This window comes from Centrocercus urophasianus, unplaced genomic scaffold (assembly GCF_019232065.1).
Source record: "Centrocercus urophasianus isolate 14NV4802_14NV808 unplaced genomic scaffold, USGS_Curo_1.0 seq_13, whole genome shotgun sequence".
Lineage (NCBI taxonomy): Eukaryota > Metazoa > Chordata > Aves > Galliformes > Phasianidae > Centrocercus > Centrocercus urophasianus.
This window is the reverse complement of record NW_024884475.1, coordinates 51,858,614-51,878,350: the sequence shown is the minus strand read 5'-3', so window position 1 is coordinate 51,878,350 and position 19,737 is coordinate 51,858,614. Positions and strand designations below refer to the sequence as shown.

Here is a 19,737-nt window from a genome sequence, read left to right as displayed (position 1 = left end):
AGCAGGAAAAAATTCCTTTTGTATGCTTCTTAGAAGTGCAGCCTGAATGGACCCAAGCGATCGTAGAATCACCTTCAAATGCCATCCGTCTGGGATCAAGGTCTGCATTCAAATATTTTACCTCCTTTCCTGCTGCTACTCTAAAAGCTGATTCTCGGAGCTATTAAGAGTCTGTTCACCCGGAGCTCTGCTCAGATGGTGCCTGCAGCTGCAGATCCAGGAAGCACCTGACAAGTGATGTGAGCAAAGCAGCTGGAGCTTTCCTCCAAATCCAGACCACGCGATGGTCTAGCAGACACAGCACTAACTTAAGTCAGACAATCCCCCTCTACCCTCGGATTCAAATAGCAGTGAACTGCAGAACATACTACAAAAACAAACAAGAAACTACCTTTGGCTTTACTCTAGCTCTGCTCCTCTTCATCTGGCACTGTCTTCTAGTCTTTAGCCAGCTGTCTGCTTTTCTGTTTTAGATGTCTTCCAGTCATTTCATGCACAGCTGCTGCCATGAAAAAAGGGTTGCTCAGTTACTCCAGCCTGCCTCGGGATTCTGAGACAAAGCTGGGAGCCCTGTTCAGGCAGGCCTGCTTCGCCCCCATGACTGTACACAGTATCCTAACTGTTTCTGCTGCATCAAAATCCATTTTTGTCTTTACTAAGCTGTGAGCAGCTCTTACCAGCTTTCATCAGCATGCAGAAAGACAAGACACCAGGAAAGTGGAACTTTCATTTATTGGGCAGAAAATACAAACAGATTTACTTTGACTTCTGGCTCTGTGCTTGTGCCTTCAACACTTTCACAACGATCTTCTGCTCCTCAATAAGGAAAGCTCTCTTGATTCTGGAAAGGAAGCACAACACCATCAGGAGATGCATCCAATCAACTGAGAACACAAAAGAAGAAAGCTGCAATCAGTTTTGTTGGCCCCAGTGCTTCATGTTCTATGTGTGGTGTTAGCTCCATATTAGTTTAAAAGAAGCTGTGAGCGTTCTTGCCAGCACCAAAAGATAAGAGCAGGGGCAGTGGCAGCATACAAATGTGGAGGTTTGGGGAAAAAGCCCTTGTTTGTTTGCAAATGTAGGGTTAGTGCCTTGTAGGCAGATAAGACAATGCTCGATGGCTTCACTAACTTAAAAGGAAAAAAAAAAAAAAAAAAGCTGAAATCCTCAACAGCAAATTAATTTAACAATTCTTAAAATAATAACAGGTGAGACCAGCTAGTCAGTTTCCTCCATCAGAATTACAGGAGAATTGACATGAGTCCAGTCAGCAAAACATCAGCAGCTGCTCTCCCAGGATTAGAGTGTCTTCGTCCATAAACAAAGACAGGCAGGTTAAGTCATGCCTGAACACAATTATTATTTCTGGAAGGCATACAGGTCCACCATGTAGACAGATCTATGTGGTAGTCCTCATACATCAACAGTCTATTTGATGAGTTTGAGTTAAAAGCAAAAACAGCCTACCAGCAAGGCTTCAACAGACAAAAGACAAAGAACTGCCAGCTGCAGGGAAGGAGGTGTACTTTCAGGCAAAGACAGACAGGCACTCATCTGTTAAAAGCAAACTATCAATATCACAGTGTGTGGGAAACACTCAAAAGACTGGCATTTAACACTGAAAAGTTATGCTAAAGACCTGCAGCTGTAACAACCTGTCTTCAGCGGCATTTAGCTTAGAACTCACAGAAGAGAAAAGAAGAGGCTGGCAACATTTGCACTACAGATGAAAAACCCGGCATTACACCGCTGGCTCCAGAGATCTGCTTTGATTACTATTCACAGGGATGACATATTGTTTGTAATACACAGTATTCCTCAACTTTATCAAGGAAGTAAACAGACACATGGCTGTTACACAATAAAGCTTCATTAAGGGATGCCTAGCAAAAGTCATCTTAAAGCTTAACTGCATTAAGTTACGTAAAATGCTGACAACTACATCAGTGGGTCCCAAAAAATGAGTTAGCATGATCTTTTACTAACATCTTCGCATAAGACAAAGCAAAAGAACATAGGACAACAGAAGAACAGAAACCACAGAATTATAGAATGGCCTGGGTTGAAAAGGACCACAATGATCATCGAGTTTCAACCTCCCTGCTGTGTGCAGGGTCACCAACCACCAGACCAGGCTGCCCAGAGCCACATCCAGCCTGGCCTTGAATGCCTGCAGGGATGGGGCATCCATAACCTCCTTGGGCAACCTGTTCCAGTGTGTCACCACCCTCTGTGTGAAAAACTTCCTCCTCATATCTAACCTAAACCTCCTCTGTCTTAGTTTAAAACCATTCCCCCTTGTCCTATCGCTGTCCACCCTTGTAACAGCCACTCCCTCTTCTGTTTATACACGCTCCCTTGATTGGCCTACACTACGAAGATGCAGTAAGATTCAAAACTCACATTAAGTGACCTTAAGAATAGAGTTAGTTTGCTACATGCTTACCTGTCACGGACACACTTAGCACACATGGAACCACCATAGGCTCTGCTGACATGTTTCTTTGTCTTTGACAGCCTCTTAAGAACTTTAGGACGCACAGCACGCACCTATACGAAGCAAAAATTGGAAGAAAATGAGAGCGCTGCCTTATTTTGGGTAACAGCTGTATTATGGAAATAGACTTGGATAGTTTGACTTCAAAAAGCCCCAGAAGCATCTAAAGCTGATTACTGAACAGGCAGGAAGTGAAGCCACACATTGTATCCGTGCTGCCTGCAGCATTCCAAAGCTGATTTTTCCATTCTACTGCTTTCAAAACACATTCACTGATTTTTAAATTGCTTATTATTAAAAACAATAATCTTTGTAAAGGTAGAAGCTAATTGAAAATAAGTTGTTACTCAAACATTCTGATCTGCCATTGAAGGCAATAGCATCAAATGAGGGAAGTTTGGGAATAAAATAGCACATTAAAATACAAAAGTCAGTCCTTTTTTCCTAAAAATCATAGTCAAATGATCTTGTTTTTTTAAAAATCTACCTAGTAGATCAAATTCTAAGTTTTAGCCATGCAACAGATTAATCTAGATCTAACTTGAAACAACTGCAGCCAGTTAAAAGTTAACTCACACAGGTTCAGATAATAGCAATGAGAATCACACACATTAAAAAAAGCACCTGTTCCTTATGCTTCCAAACTGTTTTATCAGCTCCACCTTACAATATTCAAATGGAAAAATTTAAAACAAAAGGCTGTTCTTGAATTCATGATGAAACAGATATCAAACAAGAAAAGAACTTTAACATTAAAACAAGAAAAAAGGAAAGAAATAGCTGCCAAACTCTTATGCCAGCAACCCTAAGACTTACACCACGAAGCCGTCCTGGGCATACCCCACATGCTGACTTCGGTGCTTTCCCTACTTTCTTGGTGTAGAGATAAACAATCCTGTTTCCAGGTGTTCGGGACCTAAACGGCAGCAAAACAGTCAATGCAACAATCCAACTCTAAGCTTAATTTTCCTCACCGAAAATTTTCTAGCAACTCTGGCTTACTTACAGCCTGGTCTTGTTGGAAGCTGTGTTGTAGGATAACCTACGGCGGTAGGTCAGGCGCTGAACCATTTTTCACACCTGAACTAGGCAAAACCAAAGCAGCAACGGTTTAAGAGCTCGATCTCCGGATGGCAGTTCACAAACCACAGCATCATCCGCACCGAACCGCCGAGCCCAAAAGCTGCGCTGAAGCGAACACGGCCCTCCCTTCCCCTCTCTCCAGTGACAACGGCCGCAGCAGCGCCGCTCCGTACTCAGCCCGCTGCCCGCTCCTGGCCCAGCCCGCCGCGGAGCTGACAGCAGATGAGGGCACGCCGCCACCCAACAAGAGGACGCCGTCCCGACATCCCCACAGCAGCACCCCGGCCGCTAGGCCGCTGAGGCGGCCTTGTTTCTCCGCCCGCCCGAATGCGGCCCCTAGCCCCCAGCCCCTCGCCACAGCCACAGCCACAGCCACCGCCACCGCCACCAGCGGAGCCCTCGGAGCCGCCCTGAGAGCTCGCCGGTCAACGGATGTCGGCGGATGGACGCCGATAGACGCCGGCGGCCCGCACTAGCTCGCCGCCATACCTGGAGCCGCCGGATCCGGAAGAGGAAGCGGAAGCGCCCGCGTCGAGACTGAAATAGCGGCGCTCCGGAACACGGAAGGAACAGCGGCGCGTCAGACTGGGCGCCGCCATGCTGTACGGCGGCGGAGCTGCAAGGGCGTCGCCATGTTGTAGGATTACGGGGAGGATAATGTGGGAGGGGCTGGGTACGGCCCAAAGAGCCCCCCGTGCTACGCCCCTGTACCCGCTGGAAGTTACGCTTCCTGCCTCTTCCCTCTTTTTCTTTGAGGTGCTGCAAGGACACAGCTTTTGGCAGCAGGGTGACCCCAAAGGTCACGCACCTGAAGTACACGTAGCTGTGCCACTGTAGCCAGAGAGCTGCACGTGAAACATGCAAAGCTCAGCTTTCGCAGAGCAGCACACGCTCAGAAGCCTTTGATGTGTGCTGCTGGCCTTATTGATGGATTCGTGGCTCGCAGTTCACCGTGCCACATCCTCCCTCTTTTCAATCTGTGATTTTTTTTCTTCCCCCGCCGGCGGGCCCCGGCCCAATTATTGACTCTTTTTAAGTGCAAATTATGGACACCAGAATTTTTCTAATTCACAAAGGAAGAGAAAATACGTATGAACTAGATTTTAGGGTATACTTAAAATTGGAGCATATTTCAGACAACAAGTACATTTCAGAGCAATTAGAGTCTTTAATATGAACTTTCTAAGCCCTGAACCCCGAGGGGAATAAGAAAGCCAATTAAATCCCATTAAATAATCCTGCCTACATATAAAAGTGTAACAGAATCCAATTGTTAAAAGAACAACACTATTAAATGATGATGGAACAGTTTAGATGCGATGCTGCAAGTGCAACAGGTTACCGCTTTATTGTTGAACAACAGTACTGGTATTTTTGGGGCTCACTCAACTGGCTCTGAACTTGACCGATGTGAATTTAGAAGCTGTCACTTAAATGCCAGTAGCTCACTGCCAGTGATGCTCTGCCCTAATTTTTCAATCGTTCTCAGTTTCTTTCAAGAGGAAAAGGGTTGTCAGGAAAGTCAGTTGTGAGAGCATGTACAAATGTTAGTTTTATGATAACTGGTTTAGTGCAATCTAGCATGGGGATAATATTTGAAGGAGGAGCTCGGAGCTCTCCCCATTACTTATAATTCTTCATAGGACCAAACCACCTCTTTGGGGAGCAGGTTTTTCCAAGTCCTTTCACTGACTCCTCCATTCTTTCCCTGAATACAAGGAAGAGGATGGAATAGCAAATGCACAGCTCACCATCTTGGAAATGGACCAGTGGCAGCTATAAAAAGCATTTTTTCCCTGCTAGGAAAGTGGAAGCATAGGGCCTGCGGATGCAGCCTTTTTCCTTAGGAAACCATGAGGTTTCCAGGATGTATTTGCTTATTGTCAGTATGAAACCAGAGAACTCTTTTCTGACAAAGATGACTGGAAAGATAACCATCTCTGGTGGCAGATTAGCATAGCATTTGCATGGGCCAGCCAGTTGTCACCATGTTCCATTGAACATACCAAAAAGATTGCTTTGTTCATAGTTTAAGACCATTTCTTGCTATGCTAACCATCCTTGCTTTCTTTTCACACAGTTCTCTCCTTACTTTCCTTTCCTCTGAAAATCCCTGTCTATGTACATAACCATTCACATCCTCACATGGAAAAGTCCATTTCAGTAAAAGCACAAGTACCAACATGGGTAAGGCCTGACGAGCCTGTCTGGACCTCTGAAAATCCTCATTCTTTGCTTTCGTGACCCTCATGCCTCCCTTCCATGGATCTCCCAAGCCCTACTAGGATTCTGCTGTTCCACCAGCCTCTTCCCATCTATCCTATGATTCGGCAGCCTCTGCAGTCACACGGGTTCTCCTGCATGATAAGCTTCAATTTAAAGAGGAGTGATTGTTGTCACCTTTATTTGCCTCTGTCCTGTTGACGTCCAGTCAGTGTCATAGACTGGCAAATTCTCAAAGGCACAGGAAGGAAAGCAAGCCCATGCGCAAGCACGTATTGGGTGCCAAAAGAGAGAAAGAAAGCGCTGGCAGAGGGATGTACTGCTCCTGTTAACTCTCAGCCACAATACATTTCTTTGAGCAGCAGTAGGTATGTCTTTCAGAAATGCCTCATTTAAATCTGAATCCAATCTTGTGTGCTGCTCCAATACAAACAGCGGGAATAGATCTTTAAATGAGGAAAGAGAGCAAGAAGCCGTGCAAATGTACTAGGAGCCGACTGAAACAGAGCACAGAGGAAGAAGTCCTGTGGTCCTGTTGTCTCTCTGGAGTCTTTTTCTTCCCCTTCCCCCCCACCTTAAAAATCACATCATCTTTCCTTGTTAAATACATGACGTGTCACAGTGATGATATTCATTTATATCAATGTAACCTTTCACAACATGGACCTGTGCAAATTACTTTACAAGAAACTGTAGTTCATTTCCATTTCAGTGGAGCTTGTTAAACAAGCAAAATTATTTTGTAGCAAAGGGAAAAACAATTTAGTGGAATGCACTCCGAGCATAGAAAGTACATAACATCATATTTGGGTTGAAACTTTTTCTGTCAGAAATGTCATAACCCCGTAAGAAAGAGAATTAAAATCCCGTTATTTTAATTTACATCTAGCCACGAGATAAGTAAAGTTATCATTGAAATTCTAATTAAATAGGATGATTGACTAAGGTAGGACATCAAAGAAGAGAAGTGAATATGATAAGTCAAAGTCTTATTAATTAGTCCGCGTGGAAGAAATTCCAGGGACGTCAAGCTGAGGCTGCTGCAAGGAGAAAAAAAGCAGACAAGAAAATGTGTGTTTCTTTGAAGTTAGGAACTGAGATAGTGATGGAGGTAATTGTGTCTGACTGGATCCAGTAATGAAGAGCCGTAAATCAGACCTAGGAATCGGAGGAAAGATTCCAGTAACGAATGTGGCTGCCCCCCTGCTGCGAAGAAACAGAATGCAGAGCTGACTAATTGACCCAGTCTATCTCCCAGTAGCTCTCTGTTATTATTTATTAATTTTTAATTTCTGAATTATTTACGTTCTGGGAAATTATTTTTGACAGCCTGTTAGGCGTGCCAAAGTTAATGGAGGATGAAAGGACCGGTACTAGAATTAGCAGGGATGTAGTCACAGGCTACTGAATTTAATGATTTTGGAAGGGAAAATTGATTTCACACAGCGTGTCACTTTATACTACTTTAGGGATACACCAGCTATTTGATTAATTGAGGAATAACCAACTCAAAGTATATTTGAAGTGTAAATGAATCACAGTGCTCAGCTGTTTATTTTTCCCCTTTTCTGATGAGAACACTGAGTTTGCTTAAAGTTGCTGATTAAAACCAATACAGGTAGGCCCCATGCACACACCTGCTTATTTTCCCTTGCCTTAAAAAAAAATATCTCGCCATCTGGAGGAGACGTGTAATCCTCCATCCCACTTGGGATGGAGCTGGTCCTTCCCACACAAAGCCTAATTAAACAGGCTTTGTGCACACTCCCTTCCCCCTGCAGAAGTCTTTAGGAGGAGCACAGCACCCAGCCTCTGGGCAGAGCACGTGCTGAGACATGAATTCTCCATGAATTTTCGCAGCTGCATTTCATCTCGTCCCTGAGGCGAGGGAGAGGTCCCTGGCCCACCACATTTCCCCCATAGGTCCTCCTGGTGCAGCGGTGTTATGCTGGTCCGCCCATCCATCGTACAGAGCGATGATAAAATGAAGGGACTCTGGGTAGCTCTTCTGTGCTGTGTTTCATCCTCAGTGCCAAATGCAAGCTAAATCCTGTCTGCTGCTCATGTCTAAGCCTTCTGGCCCTCCAGGCATCAAGGGCACGAAGGCAGTCTTTTCCCAGAAATGTGTATAATGCCACAGGCAGTTCACATCTCCAGAAAGATTCATACTGGAAATGTCTCCCGAGCTACTCGAGATGAGAGCATCTCTGCTCCTTCCCGTGAACAGCAGCTGCTTGAAGCAAGCCGTGCAGCTGCCTTTCTCCTGCGCTGCACAGAGGATGTGCGTTTGGTGCCTGAAACGGGGATCAAAGTGGCAAAGCGCTTCCCTGGCACGGATTCCTATGGCGGGCTTGGAAAAGGACAATTAAGGGCAGCGCCATCAGTCACTGGACACTGGTTACCTTAATTTTAGGTGTCTGTAATGGAGTGTCTTCTTGTGGCCTTACAAGATCTTCCAAACACATATGCAAGCTAGTTACCTAAGTGCTAGTTCTAATGGGCCTAACTCCAATTTTCTCAGCTTAAGAATGAGGGAAACTTATGTTACTATCTAAAAAAATCTCAAGGCTTGTGTGGAGAGAAATATTTTATTATTTGCAGAAGTAAACACCAATTTCAATGAGTGGTTACTACTTTTCACAAAGCTGTCCACCACAAGAAATGACTCAAAGCCATCTGCTATGAATTTAAACGATCCCCAACACGAGGTGAAAAGGGTAGAGTCTAGACTCCATTTCTAGTCCACTGAACAATAAAACTGCTCTGAATGTGTGGGGACCAATCAGCGAGTGAGAGGTGAAACGTCTAAGGTGGCATTCTGGATATTTTGCTGTGACTTTGCCCCTTAAAATACAAAGAATTCTCATGGAAAATACTGACCGTATTGAGGTGAGGGGAGAGGTAAGGAATAACGAAAAGTCAACCATGCATCAGTGTATCCTTAAAATATATATCTGTGTTCGTGATTTAAAGATAGATGAAGAGGTACAGGAAGGTTTTGCTGCTTAGGTTCTATAAGAGGTTTGTAATTCATTTAAACGCTTCCCTAAGGTTATTTCCCTGAGCACTTCAGGAGCACCAGGAACGTTCCTTTGAGATGTTTTACTCACAGGAACACGTAGACTAGCCTGGTTCTTCTGTTACCTTTTGGATTATACCAGTGGCAATTAACTCTGCTAGAAGGATCAGCTAAAACAGGGTGTTAGGGGAGACGTGTGACCTGTGGCCTGTGCTCTTGGGATTGCTACTTGATCATTTCTTCTGTCAGCATGTGCAGACTAGACTGGCTCCTAGAACAAAAGCCTGAAAATCCTGATCGAAATGATGCAGCATGCTCTGCTGTGGTGTATTGAAATGAATCCACCACAGAGCCGGATTCTCCCTGTTTCAATATTAAAACAAAGGGGGTATTGCTTTCAGTGCAGCACCCTGGGAATTCAGCTCGTAAGTCCAATTAACGACAACTAATTCCCCGTACTGCATATTTACCCCTAAGATTTGGCTAGATGTAATAAGTCATGCATTTTGCATTTAAGCTTCTAATGCCCAGAGGATAACAAAAATCTATCCTGATCACTTTTTATTTTCATCATATGAAGACAGAAGAAAGCATTCTCCCTTCCTCCTTCTGTTAAGCATATACGTACTATGGCACTACATCTATGAAAAAAAATGTCTCCTGCCTTCTCCCCATTGCTCTATACCCTTCTTCTTCATAAATGCCTTCTTTAAGAAGGTGAGAAGGTAATAGAACCCCTTTGGATACCTCTACTGTATAGATTAATGCACCCTGAGGCCTTATTCACCCCGTTACAATGATCTACTGTTAACTCACTGAACCAAGACTACAGTCCTTTAATCTGTAAGGCTGTGTTACCTGCAGTGTATGGTCCCCACACACTGGTTTTCACTACAGGAGCTATCAAGGTAGTGCCCTGCTGCGACAATGAACATATTTTAAAAGCTATAACTCCAACATACTGTAAATGGTAATGACTGCTATAGCATGCTAAAGATTAGGCAAATACTTGCAATGATTGGAATGATCTTCTGAAACTCAATTTTGCTTACCATTTAAGCTAGATCTGAACCAAACCCTCTAATGATAAAAGCCCAGCGTGCTACTCCACATGGTAAATGCAAAGGGGTGAGGAAAGAGAGAGAGAGACCATATGCGTGCATAAGGCTGTGGATATTCTTAGCTAGGCACAGCCTAATTGGATCTTAACTATTAGGAACACACTGGAATATCTAGCTAGGTGTCTGTATACCCATTTACTGGTGGTTACAAGAAAAAAATAAGGTCTATTGTTACTATATACATCTATATTTATGAAGAAGTTTTGTAACAAGGAAATAATGTCAGATATCACAAGATCTCCACGGTTGAAAGAAATGTGGGAGAAAAAGGAAATGGTTTGAGCAGAAAACAACAGAGCATATTAAAACAGAAAGCATGTTACATGGCTTGATAGCAGCACAAAATGTGACGCTGTGCTAAAAGAAATGCCTGGATGAATGTTTGGTAGCTGTGCCTGCGGAGCTGCGAGTTATCTATCAGACAGAAAGCAGCCCACAAAATATTTCTGCAACACCACACTTTGCTGTGCATGGCAAAAACCCCAGAAGGTGTTATTTTTTTGTAAAGCTGTGGTGAACTTGGCGAATGCTCGGGATCAGACGGTCTGTTCCTTATGTGAGATTCTGAGCTGCATACTCACAGATTGGAGGCCAAGATTTTGGAGCAGCTCCTAGCTGGCTTTCCAAGTGCTTGCTCCCAAGCCAGGCTTTCTACAGGTCCAGAGCGCAGAATGACTGCACGGGAACTGAACTCTTCTTAACATCCCAGGCTAACTGACAACAAAGGACCAAAAGTCCAATGGACTGACCCTGAAACAGAGCTTTGTGCAGGGCAGCACAGTGCCTATGCTTGTATAACTCCTTGTGGTCTAACTTCCCACTCACCGGAAAGCAGCAGCAGGCTGCAGCACTAATGATTCCTTCTCTTCTAAAGCCTCAAGACTTTATGTGCTTTGAGGAGATTGAAGATAAGCATTAAATTTTGATTAAAGGGACACTGCCAACTTACGTTAAGCTTAGAATTTAGGTTTTTCTAACAGGCAGGTGTAAGTGGATGGAAGCTTGTAAATATTTATTTGCAAACGGCAAAGGCAAATAGCTTTGAGCTGGGAAGAAAAGGCATCAACAATTATCTTGATTAGAAACAAAAGTAACATGGTCCAGACTAGTTTTCCTGCTGAGGGAAAAATAACAGCTGATGGGAGATACGGTATCATTTCCCAAATTTATTACAGCCTACCAGATAGTTTTGCTGTGTGAGAAGCTCTTTTGTTTGTTTGTTTCTTTGCTTGTTTGTTTGTTAATGTATTTCTAAAAATGATACAGAGCCACACCAAAGTGCTGTTTCAGAGAACTGGCTGGGGACTGGAGAGAAAGGAAAGGCTACCACAGGTACACTGGAATGGGGACTAGGCTACACCTGAGAAATACCTTTGCATTTGCTTTTGCTTTATAGGAATACAAATAGAAGGCCAAGATATCCTGAATTTGACATATGGTCCACAGCAGCTGACTGAGGAGCGTCTAATTACTTTCTACAATCACAGAGATATCCTGTAACTCATTTTGCCTATGACAGAAGCCAGATCTGAACCAAATTTTCCAAGGAAAGGGCCTGAACTACAGCACCTTGCTGTGACTTTAAGGTACACTAGCCCTATGTAGAAATAGGGCTACACAGAATAGTTCATTCTCAGAGAAATGACAAGAATGTGAACCCAGATCTTCATCTGATAAAAACCAGCTCCCTATACAGAACTATGCTGATTTATAATAGCTGAAGGTCTGACCCCATGTCCAAACAAACACTAGCTGCACTCCCTCAAATCTTCTGCTGCAAAGCAGTAGCTCAGTTTAATCTTGGCTATACGAAAAAATGGGTTTCTGCTGCAGGTTCCTCTACTATGTCCGTAATATTCATTCAAACAAGATATTCAAGGGAACAAGGCAAAGAAATCAAAGAGAAAAGCAACATTGGCTGTGATTTTGTTATTCCCAGAGCACAAAAGAGCAAAGCAGTCCTCAGATAACCAGCCCTGTGGCTTCACATACATTCTGAGTGCAAGGGTTGTGCCTCCTCCCATGGTGTATGCAGCAGGTGAGAGGTGCTTGTCAAAGCTGTAGCATTAAGTATATATTATCGGTATAAGGAAGAATGAAATAAGGCCATGCTACTCCATCAGAGATGATAGAGCTCAGAAGAGCTCTGGAACACAAATTGAAAACTACTTGTTAAACAAGGTTAATTTGTTCGTCTTCCACTGTGTAAGATGGCTTCAAACACTTCTAAACTAGGTCATTTGACGGCTCAGGAAATACATGGTGCTAGGCAGCTGTCTTCAGCAACAAGTTTATTGGAGAGTTTGATTGCATCCCAAAAGCATGCTAGATATTTCTGACCATATCAAAGAAAACTCAACTATATTATCAAGGCACACTAATGAGGCGGTTTGTTTAATTGAAATACTTTAAGTTTCCATGTAGTACAGCATGAAAAAATCATTATTTTCATTAGATGAGCTACTCGTTAGCTGAAAATCTAAGTTACAAAATATCACAGTGTGAGATAATAAATACATTGTAAAATGCATTAAATCCAGGTTATTAAAAGGAGTTTCTATTTAAAATATATAGCCCTGTACTTTGAGCATATTTCCAGTGTTAGGAATCAGGTCTGGTTCTTTGGAAAATACAGCCCAACCCAAAGGACCTCATTGCCCTCTCATTGAAGTTGCAGTCAAAACTCCAATCCTTTCTAACTTGGATAATGACTTGATTATTCTGTGTCGTAATTCCGTCGTAGGAATTTTTGCTCACAGGAGGTAGAAGTTTTGGGACTTGCTCAGAGGGCCTGATCTTGGCCTTGAATTCATCACTGCACAGTCCTACTCCACAAGGCAAGGTGAGCTGGAGCATGGCCCCTGGACCATGTCCAGTTGGGTTTGGAATATCACCAAGTATGGAGACTCCTCAGTCTCTCCTTTACAGTGTTTGACCATGGTTTATTTTCCACCATCACCTTTTCTATTCAGAGCCTAGTGCAGATATTTTGTCTTCAATTCTCTTATCAGTGGCTCCTTCCTACCTTAGTGTTATACCCATAACAAGAGATCCTTCTCTCATCTCACTTGGGCTGCCTCCCTTTCCCCCCTTGCTGAGGGATTAGCCCACAAAGCCCTGTGAAGATGTGTTGATGCCACTGCTCTGCCATTAATCTAACTTGCACAGGTCACCACGGTTGAGTGGAAATACCCGCAAGGTTGTGCAGTAACTGCTTAATTCTTAAGGAGCTCTGGGCATATGTTCAGGTTGCTTCCTTGTGTTGGCAGTCGACGGTGTTGACACATCTTCACAGCGATTGCTCTCCCTGCTAGCCACAGCCAAGCCATCAGTGCTGGATGCTGCCACTGAGCACACGTGGGCATGGGAGGAGGAGATGCAGAAGGGCTGTGAAGATAGCCCCGCGGCCAGCAAGCCAGGCGGAGGTTCAGAGCATGCAGATTACAGATGGTGAAATAATCTCACAACTGGCCAAATTCAGAGCCTAAGCAATATTTATATGGAGATGAGTATATATGACAGGCTGCCAATGCACCAGCAAAGTGGGCCAGTACTGCGGAGCGGGCACATTGCCCCTGCACAGCCACCTGCTGAGATCCTTCACGCCAGAAATGCAAGTAATCCCAGGGAGGCAGGATGCCTGGGGGGGGATCAAGTCCATAGTCAAAACCAAAAGAACAAAAGCAAAACCCCAACCAGGCTCACACCACCTCTTCATACACCACTGCTGCTAACCTGCTGGCTACATGCTCTGGAGGTTGGACCATAAGAGATGAGAGCTGTAGCCACGCTACTGCCCCACTTCTCATTTATGAAAACAGAATTTTCAGTATATTTCTCAGAACTGCACAGCTTCGAATTATCTTTTGATTCCCTCATTTCGTGCGGGTTTTGTAAAACATTTTAGAAGCCTTTCTTTTTCTTTTTCTTTTTTTTTTTACTGGAATCAAGAGGGATGTGGCTGGCAGATTAGTATCACTGTTAGCTCTCTTTAATAGGGCTTCTCTTATCCCATTTAAGTAGAATAAAGAAGCTTCATTTGTTAGCTTAAAAAAATCAAGACTTTAATTCTTGATCATTGCTCCCAAGAGAACCCAGTTGGAGTTCTCTCATCAGCACTGATCATGTTGGAATTTATTTGTTTGCTATTCAATTTCATTTGCTTTCATAATTTCGGAGCACTAAACAGGCTTCCAGCCCCACTGAAACAGACGATGGGGCTTTAACTGTGTCATGTGAAGTCCCTGTAGCAATGAAAACTGCTACATAGCATTTTGCTATAGTCTCCCCTCCATAAAACCTGCATTTAAAACGAATTAAAATTAACCTGCAAACAATTTTAATCACGTTAACAACTATTCTGTGTGGCTCTTTCTTTTTATGCATTATTTATTTGTTGTGAAGAGAAAGTCAATCAACTGCTCAGATTTCAGACCAGAGAGAGGTTTAATCTTGGATCAGCGCAGAAATCTTGTTGGTTTCTAAACATCTGTAGATGACCGCCTGGATCAACTGTTATTATAACAACCACAGAATGAAGCTTGCTTATGCTAAAAACTTACTCCAATGTTTCATAAATTGTATTTTTCTTCTTAAAAGACCCCAAGGATGAGTTGCAAGGGGACTTATTGTAGAGCCCAAGTGTGTAAGAAACTTCTCAATAGGCATGCAATCCACACCGGCCCTTTCTCCTGGTGCTTTTGCCTATCATCTCCTAAACACATTGGGTAGATGCCCAAGTAGGCTTTATATAAGTGAAATCTAGCTAGATTTGCTCTGTGAGTGCTCCTTGAAGGTGACTGTTATCCAAACTGTTACCCCTGGCATAGATATAATGCTGTTGTGATAAATTGATCAAGAATAAGCCACTCTTAGACCCTGCCCAGTGAAAGCAACACAGAGCCTATCTACTGGTTAACATTTTTGTTCTCTGAGGTTCCTGTTATTTTCTATATGTCAGCCTCAGTTTCCAGAAAGGGTCTGGGTAAAAGAGCAAAGCCCCAGAGCAGTCAATCTGCTCAACCTCTGCTGCTTTCCAGCTTAGCAGGCTGTGCTCAGAGTCACCTGTGTTTCCAGGCTTCTCCTAAGTGTTTCATGTAAAAGGCTCCCGTGCCTCAAAGAAGTCATCAGAAACAGTTCTGGGGACATTAGAAATGTTTACCCAGCAGAAATAATACAAAATAGACGTTCCTTCAACCATGGCTTGCAGAGAGAAGGAGGTGCTCTGCTGAAGACTCAAAGAATGAGTGCAGCCAGCAAGTAGTCCTTTGCCACACAAAGACAAACCACGCACACTGCTCCACTTCTGTACAGGCAATACCAACCAAATGCCCCAGATTTCCCTTGCTCAAGGTCTGCAGCCAGACCTTGTGGTTTCCCCTTGGAGGGCTGGACTGTGGGAAGAGAGCTCCCTGCACCTTTCCAGGGTACTGGAACAGCTGTAATTTGGAACACAGAATACTTTTTTACCCCAAGCGGTTTCCAATTAATGCGCAGATGGAAACCACATAGATGGTCTGTGGGAGAGAATCCTTTCTTGGCAAAAGACTGCCTATTGCTTTCATGAAATGCCATAAGAGCTCTAATAGCAGCATGTATTCTTTTCTAAAATCCCAACCCCTCCCATTCAGGAGCTCAGATTTGAACTGATGGGTGAATGCTGCTGGAATGTAAACCTGTCATTTCATGGAAGTCATGATTCAGAAGATACTCGTGAAGATCCTACTTTTGTAAAAATTACAAAATTTTCTATACAAGGGATGGAAAATCAAATTTTGCTTGTCACAGTTTTGCTGTCAAGGGAAGAACTTAAAAACAGCATGGGACATCTATGAAAATAGGAGCAATATGAAGAAAGGCCAGGAAATCTCTCCTTCTCTCTCATTAGGAATCATCAAACAGAATAGGTGGCATTTTCTTGGAAATTTATTTTCAAATCTTCACAGCTGAAACCCAAACACATCCTTTTTTTCATCCTTAGTCTCCAGGATGAAGATGTTACAGTGGGAGATATCTGTTTAAAAAAAAAATTTAGGTCATGCAGCTTAGCAGCATGAAATCCATGTTGTCCCTGTGTAGATTAAACACATCTTTGAACAGAAAAAATTTATTCTGAAAGCACAAAAGAAGAAAGACAATCCTAGTTTTAGGCACTTTGGATGTAAACATTTTAGACTACTTTTTTGTTCCAATTTCTCTGTTTGTAAAATATAAACAAATTCAGTCTGCTTGTCCACTGTGATTTCTGAGATAATTACCTGCGAGTAATTATTTTGCAAATAATTACTTTGAAAGCCTTCAGAGATCTTCAGATGATAAATGATAAAAAGATACAGGATAAGGTATCTTTTCTATCCTTTTTTTCCTCTTAGCATCACTATAGCTTGTGACATTCCTTCATTTTTCCACAAATACTGCCATAGGAGGAATGACATTGCCATGGAATCACACTGCCAGAGAGAGTTTTTAAAGTCAAGAGGAAGATTTTCTTCTGCATTCTTTTTTTAAGAAATTAGTGGATTGTCATTCCAATTCTGGGTGTGATTGGTATAGCTAATTGCTATTTCATCCACTGAAATCAGAGATGATTAGGTGACGGCTGAAAGTAAAGAGCCTTTGGCATATTGTATGTACAGGGCAGGTTCCACACGACCTCATCCTGTCCCAGAACTATTTCACAGGTTGGTTAATAATCGGGTTATTGGTACAGTAGGTTTTCTCTGTGTATTTTCAAGGGATTGGATGGTTAATCCGTGACAATTTTGCATTATGTATACAACCTGCCGATAATGGATACAGTAATATGTCAGAAAGCATACCTGTTAAGCTTTGCAAATGAAAATGCTTTCTGAACTGCACATATGGGCTAAAAAAGCTGTGATTTTCACGAGGCTGAACCTCTAAGTCAGCAGAATTGTTTTGCATTGGGAATAACTGCAGATGGGTCCATCCTCAATAGAGGGCAGTAGAGGATGATAATGTAACTGTTGATCTATTCACTTTGTTGTGTTCAGACCAATTCTCTAACATCATTGAACGGGCTGTAAAATGTACCCTTTTATCTTGAAAAAGGAGGAAGCAAGAACGTCGGCCATCTGGGAGACACACTGCCAACACCCAGATGTCAGCATCCTCCTGCACCATTTACTCAATCAACGCAAGATGAATTTGTGCTGAGTGGGTGAGTGAGAGAGTGAAAGCATGGGAAGGAGGATAGTATGCGTTTTCCTGGAAGGGGAAGGTTGCTAGTCCTGTGCCTTCACAATGAAGAAATCTTGACATTCCTTTACGACTGTGACTATTTGCAGTATTACTGTAGAGTTTTCATTACCTATTAAATTGTGGCAGCCCTGGGAAACAGCACTGAATGCTCTCAGTGAAAACAAATGAAAAGGCAGAAACTTCTCCATGCATGTGCCAGTGTAAGCCTTCTGCCAGAAACCACCAGCACAGTTCAGCCATCTAGAGGTTTCACGTAAAGCTCGTACACTATGCTGGCATTAGCCTCAGCTCTCAAAGCCAAATACTGCAGCTGGGCATTGGGAAGAGGCCATGCTGCCCCTCACAAGCTCAAGGGAGTCTTGGCAGCAGCAGCCCTTGGCCTGCCCCCAGGCTAGGAAGGAGGACTGCTATGTGAAAAGCTGATACAGGGCTAGGAAAGGCAGCCAGACCAGCTAAGGGGAGCTGGGTTTCAAGGGGTTGGGGCATAGCCAGAGTGCGAAAGGACCAGGAGGAGCAAACCTGTGAGCAGCTGTCTGGATGTACTGGAGCTTAGACCTAGGCCTAAAGACCGTGCTGGAGATCATGCCTTCTGCTCTTCTGTGATGTGGCACTGATGCAAATTATTCCTTTCCTTTACTCCCTGCTTCCTGCAATGGCTTCATGCTACAAACCACCAATACTTCACTTATTTGTAAGAAGTAAGATCTTTTTTTTCTTAATCTCACTCAGGCCTGCTTACCGTTCAATTTTTACTGAGTTTTGGTCACAGTGAAATCTGATTTTTTAGCATTATTATGTATCATTCACAGTACAACTTTCCTACGAGCAAAATGTATGAGAACTTGAATAAAACTATTAAAATGCTTCTGGTGGTTTAGAAGATGTCGGCTAAATGAATGAGATTCGCACTGTAGTTTTCTGCTGCTTCTTACTCTCATACAGACTAGCAAATGGCTTCTCCATTAGCCCATGCTGCTACCTCAGCATAAGCTGTGTTTTCAAGTTTATCTTCCTAATATTGGCTGAGAAATGCAGCAAGTCTACTCAAGTTGACAATAAAAGCAAGAGACTGCTCAAAGAAAAGGACGAGGAGGAAGTGCCTGTTGTGAATTTGGATGAGGGAATTCAAAGAATTTGAGGTCTCAAAGGGAGGGTCTTTTTGGTCCAGAACATGTTCTGCAGAAGGCACAAATGTTGTATCTGAACTAGGTTTAGAGGTAGATTATGAAAGGCGCCTGGAAGACAGAGAAGGAGAGGGAAAAGGTTGCTTCAAAGGAATAAGGAACAGGATGTCCATATACAAGAGTTTCCAGTGGGATCCAACTGCAGTATAAGGTGGGTTAGGGGGAGAGTGAGTCCTAGTCCCCAAACTCTCTCACAGCTGGGCATTTTTCCAGTAAAAAGCAAGCAAATAAACAAAACAAAACAAAACAAAACAAAACAAAACAAACAAAAAAAAAAAAACAAAAAAAAACCAAAGAGAAAGACAGAGCCACCATTCGGCGAAGATTTATGAACAGGTATCTGCCCACATCAGCCAGATTCTGGCTCTTCTCTTGCATGGCGCTTTAAAAAAGAAAAAAAGAAAATCCTCTTCTAAATAGCTTGCTCTTATGTAAATGCCAGTGTCAAGATGGCCAGAAGGTTCTCTAGGGAGAGAAGCATGACACTGCTGTCTTCCCACTCCCCAGTGTCTGACTTTTCTGCCTCACAGTTAGCCTGCTGCTGCTGCTGCTGCTGCTGCTGCTGCTGTTCAAAGCTGAAAAACTCCCACTGGTGATGAGTACAGTTGGGTCCTGAGGTTGAGAGCTGATTTCTGCAGATGTATCAGTGCAGCCAGCTCAATAGCACATTTTCCCAGGAGGTGATAAGACTGGTTGGGACAGTAAATAATTAGCTTTTCTGCCTTTGGCTATAGAAATGATTATGAATTTTTAAGCAATGAGAATGATTGAAGCCATTTCTGTTTGCTTTCTTTTAGCTGTGTTGCAAAGTTTAGCTTCAAGAAGGAAAATACCCTCAGAGGAGGTTGATAGACAGGTGGGAAAATACAAAGATGCCAAGAGATCAGAAGTAAGTCAGCGAGCATTAAAAGCTGGGGGAGAAAGTCTGTTAGAAGGGGGTGGCTTTCATAACAAAGGAGTATCTTTCTTGTTCAGTCCTTTCTTCATCTGATAACAGGCTATTCCCTAAGAAAGTTGGCTCCTGGGAAGTTAGTGTCAGGCAGGAGTAGAACATGAAAGTTCATTTTTTGGCAGAAGTTGCTTTCTCTTTAATTTATTTATTTTTGTAAATTTATCCTAATCCTCTTTTTAATTAACAGGATGCTGAAAGATACCGTACAGAGGAGTTGTCTTTATTAAGACACAGATAGGACTTAATCTCAGAAGTATACTGCCTTCCCCATTGCCTGCTCAAGGCTACCCGGGTATGCCTCTACATCTGAAGGCAGTTCTGCCTCCAGGACACTTGTCCTCTCTGGTAGTCTGGCAGTAAGGCATCCCTCGATGCCACGTGTGGCACTGGCTCTCATCAACTTGGCACAGCAACCTGGAAGTATTTCAGGTTTTGCA

The 19,737-nt window shown here is 43.1% G+C and overlaps 1 protein-coding gene across 1 annotated transcript; it reads right to left on the bottom strand.

Annotated features, from left to right (window-relative positions):
- Window positions 1-713: 713 nt before the first annotated feature.
- Window positions 714-4,093, bottom strand: RPL34 (ribosomal protein L34). Its single transcript, XM_042812431.1, has 5 exons — window positions 4,070-4,093; window positions 3,504-3,582; window positions 3,314-3,413; window positions 2,447-2,550; window positions 714-841 (listed from the first exon to the last, which is right to left on the bottom strand). Exons 2-5 carry the CDS (start codon window positions 3,566-3,568, stop codon window positions 757-759), a joined length of 354 nt encoding a protein of 117 aa, XP_042668365.1. The 5' UTR covers window positions 3,569-3,582; window positions 4,070-4,093; the 3' UTR covers window positions 714-756.
- Between the last annotated feature and the right edge of the window lie 15,644 nt (window positions 4,094-19,737).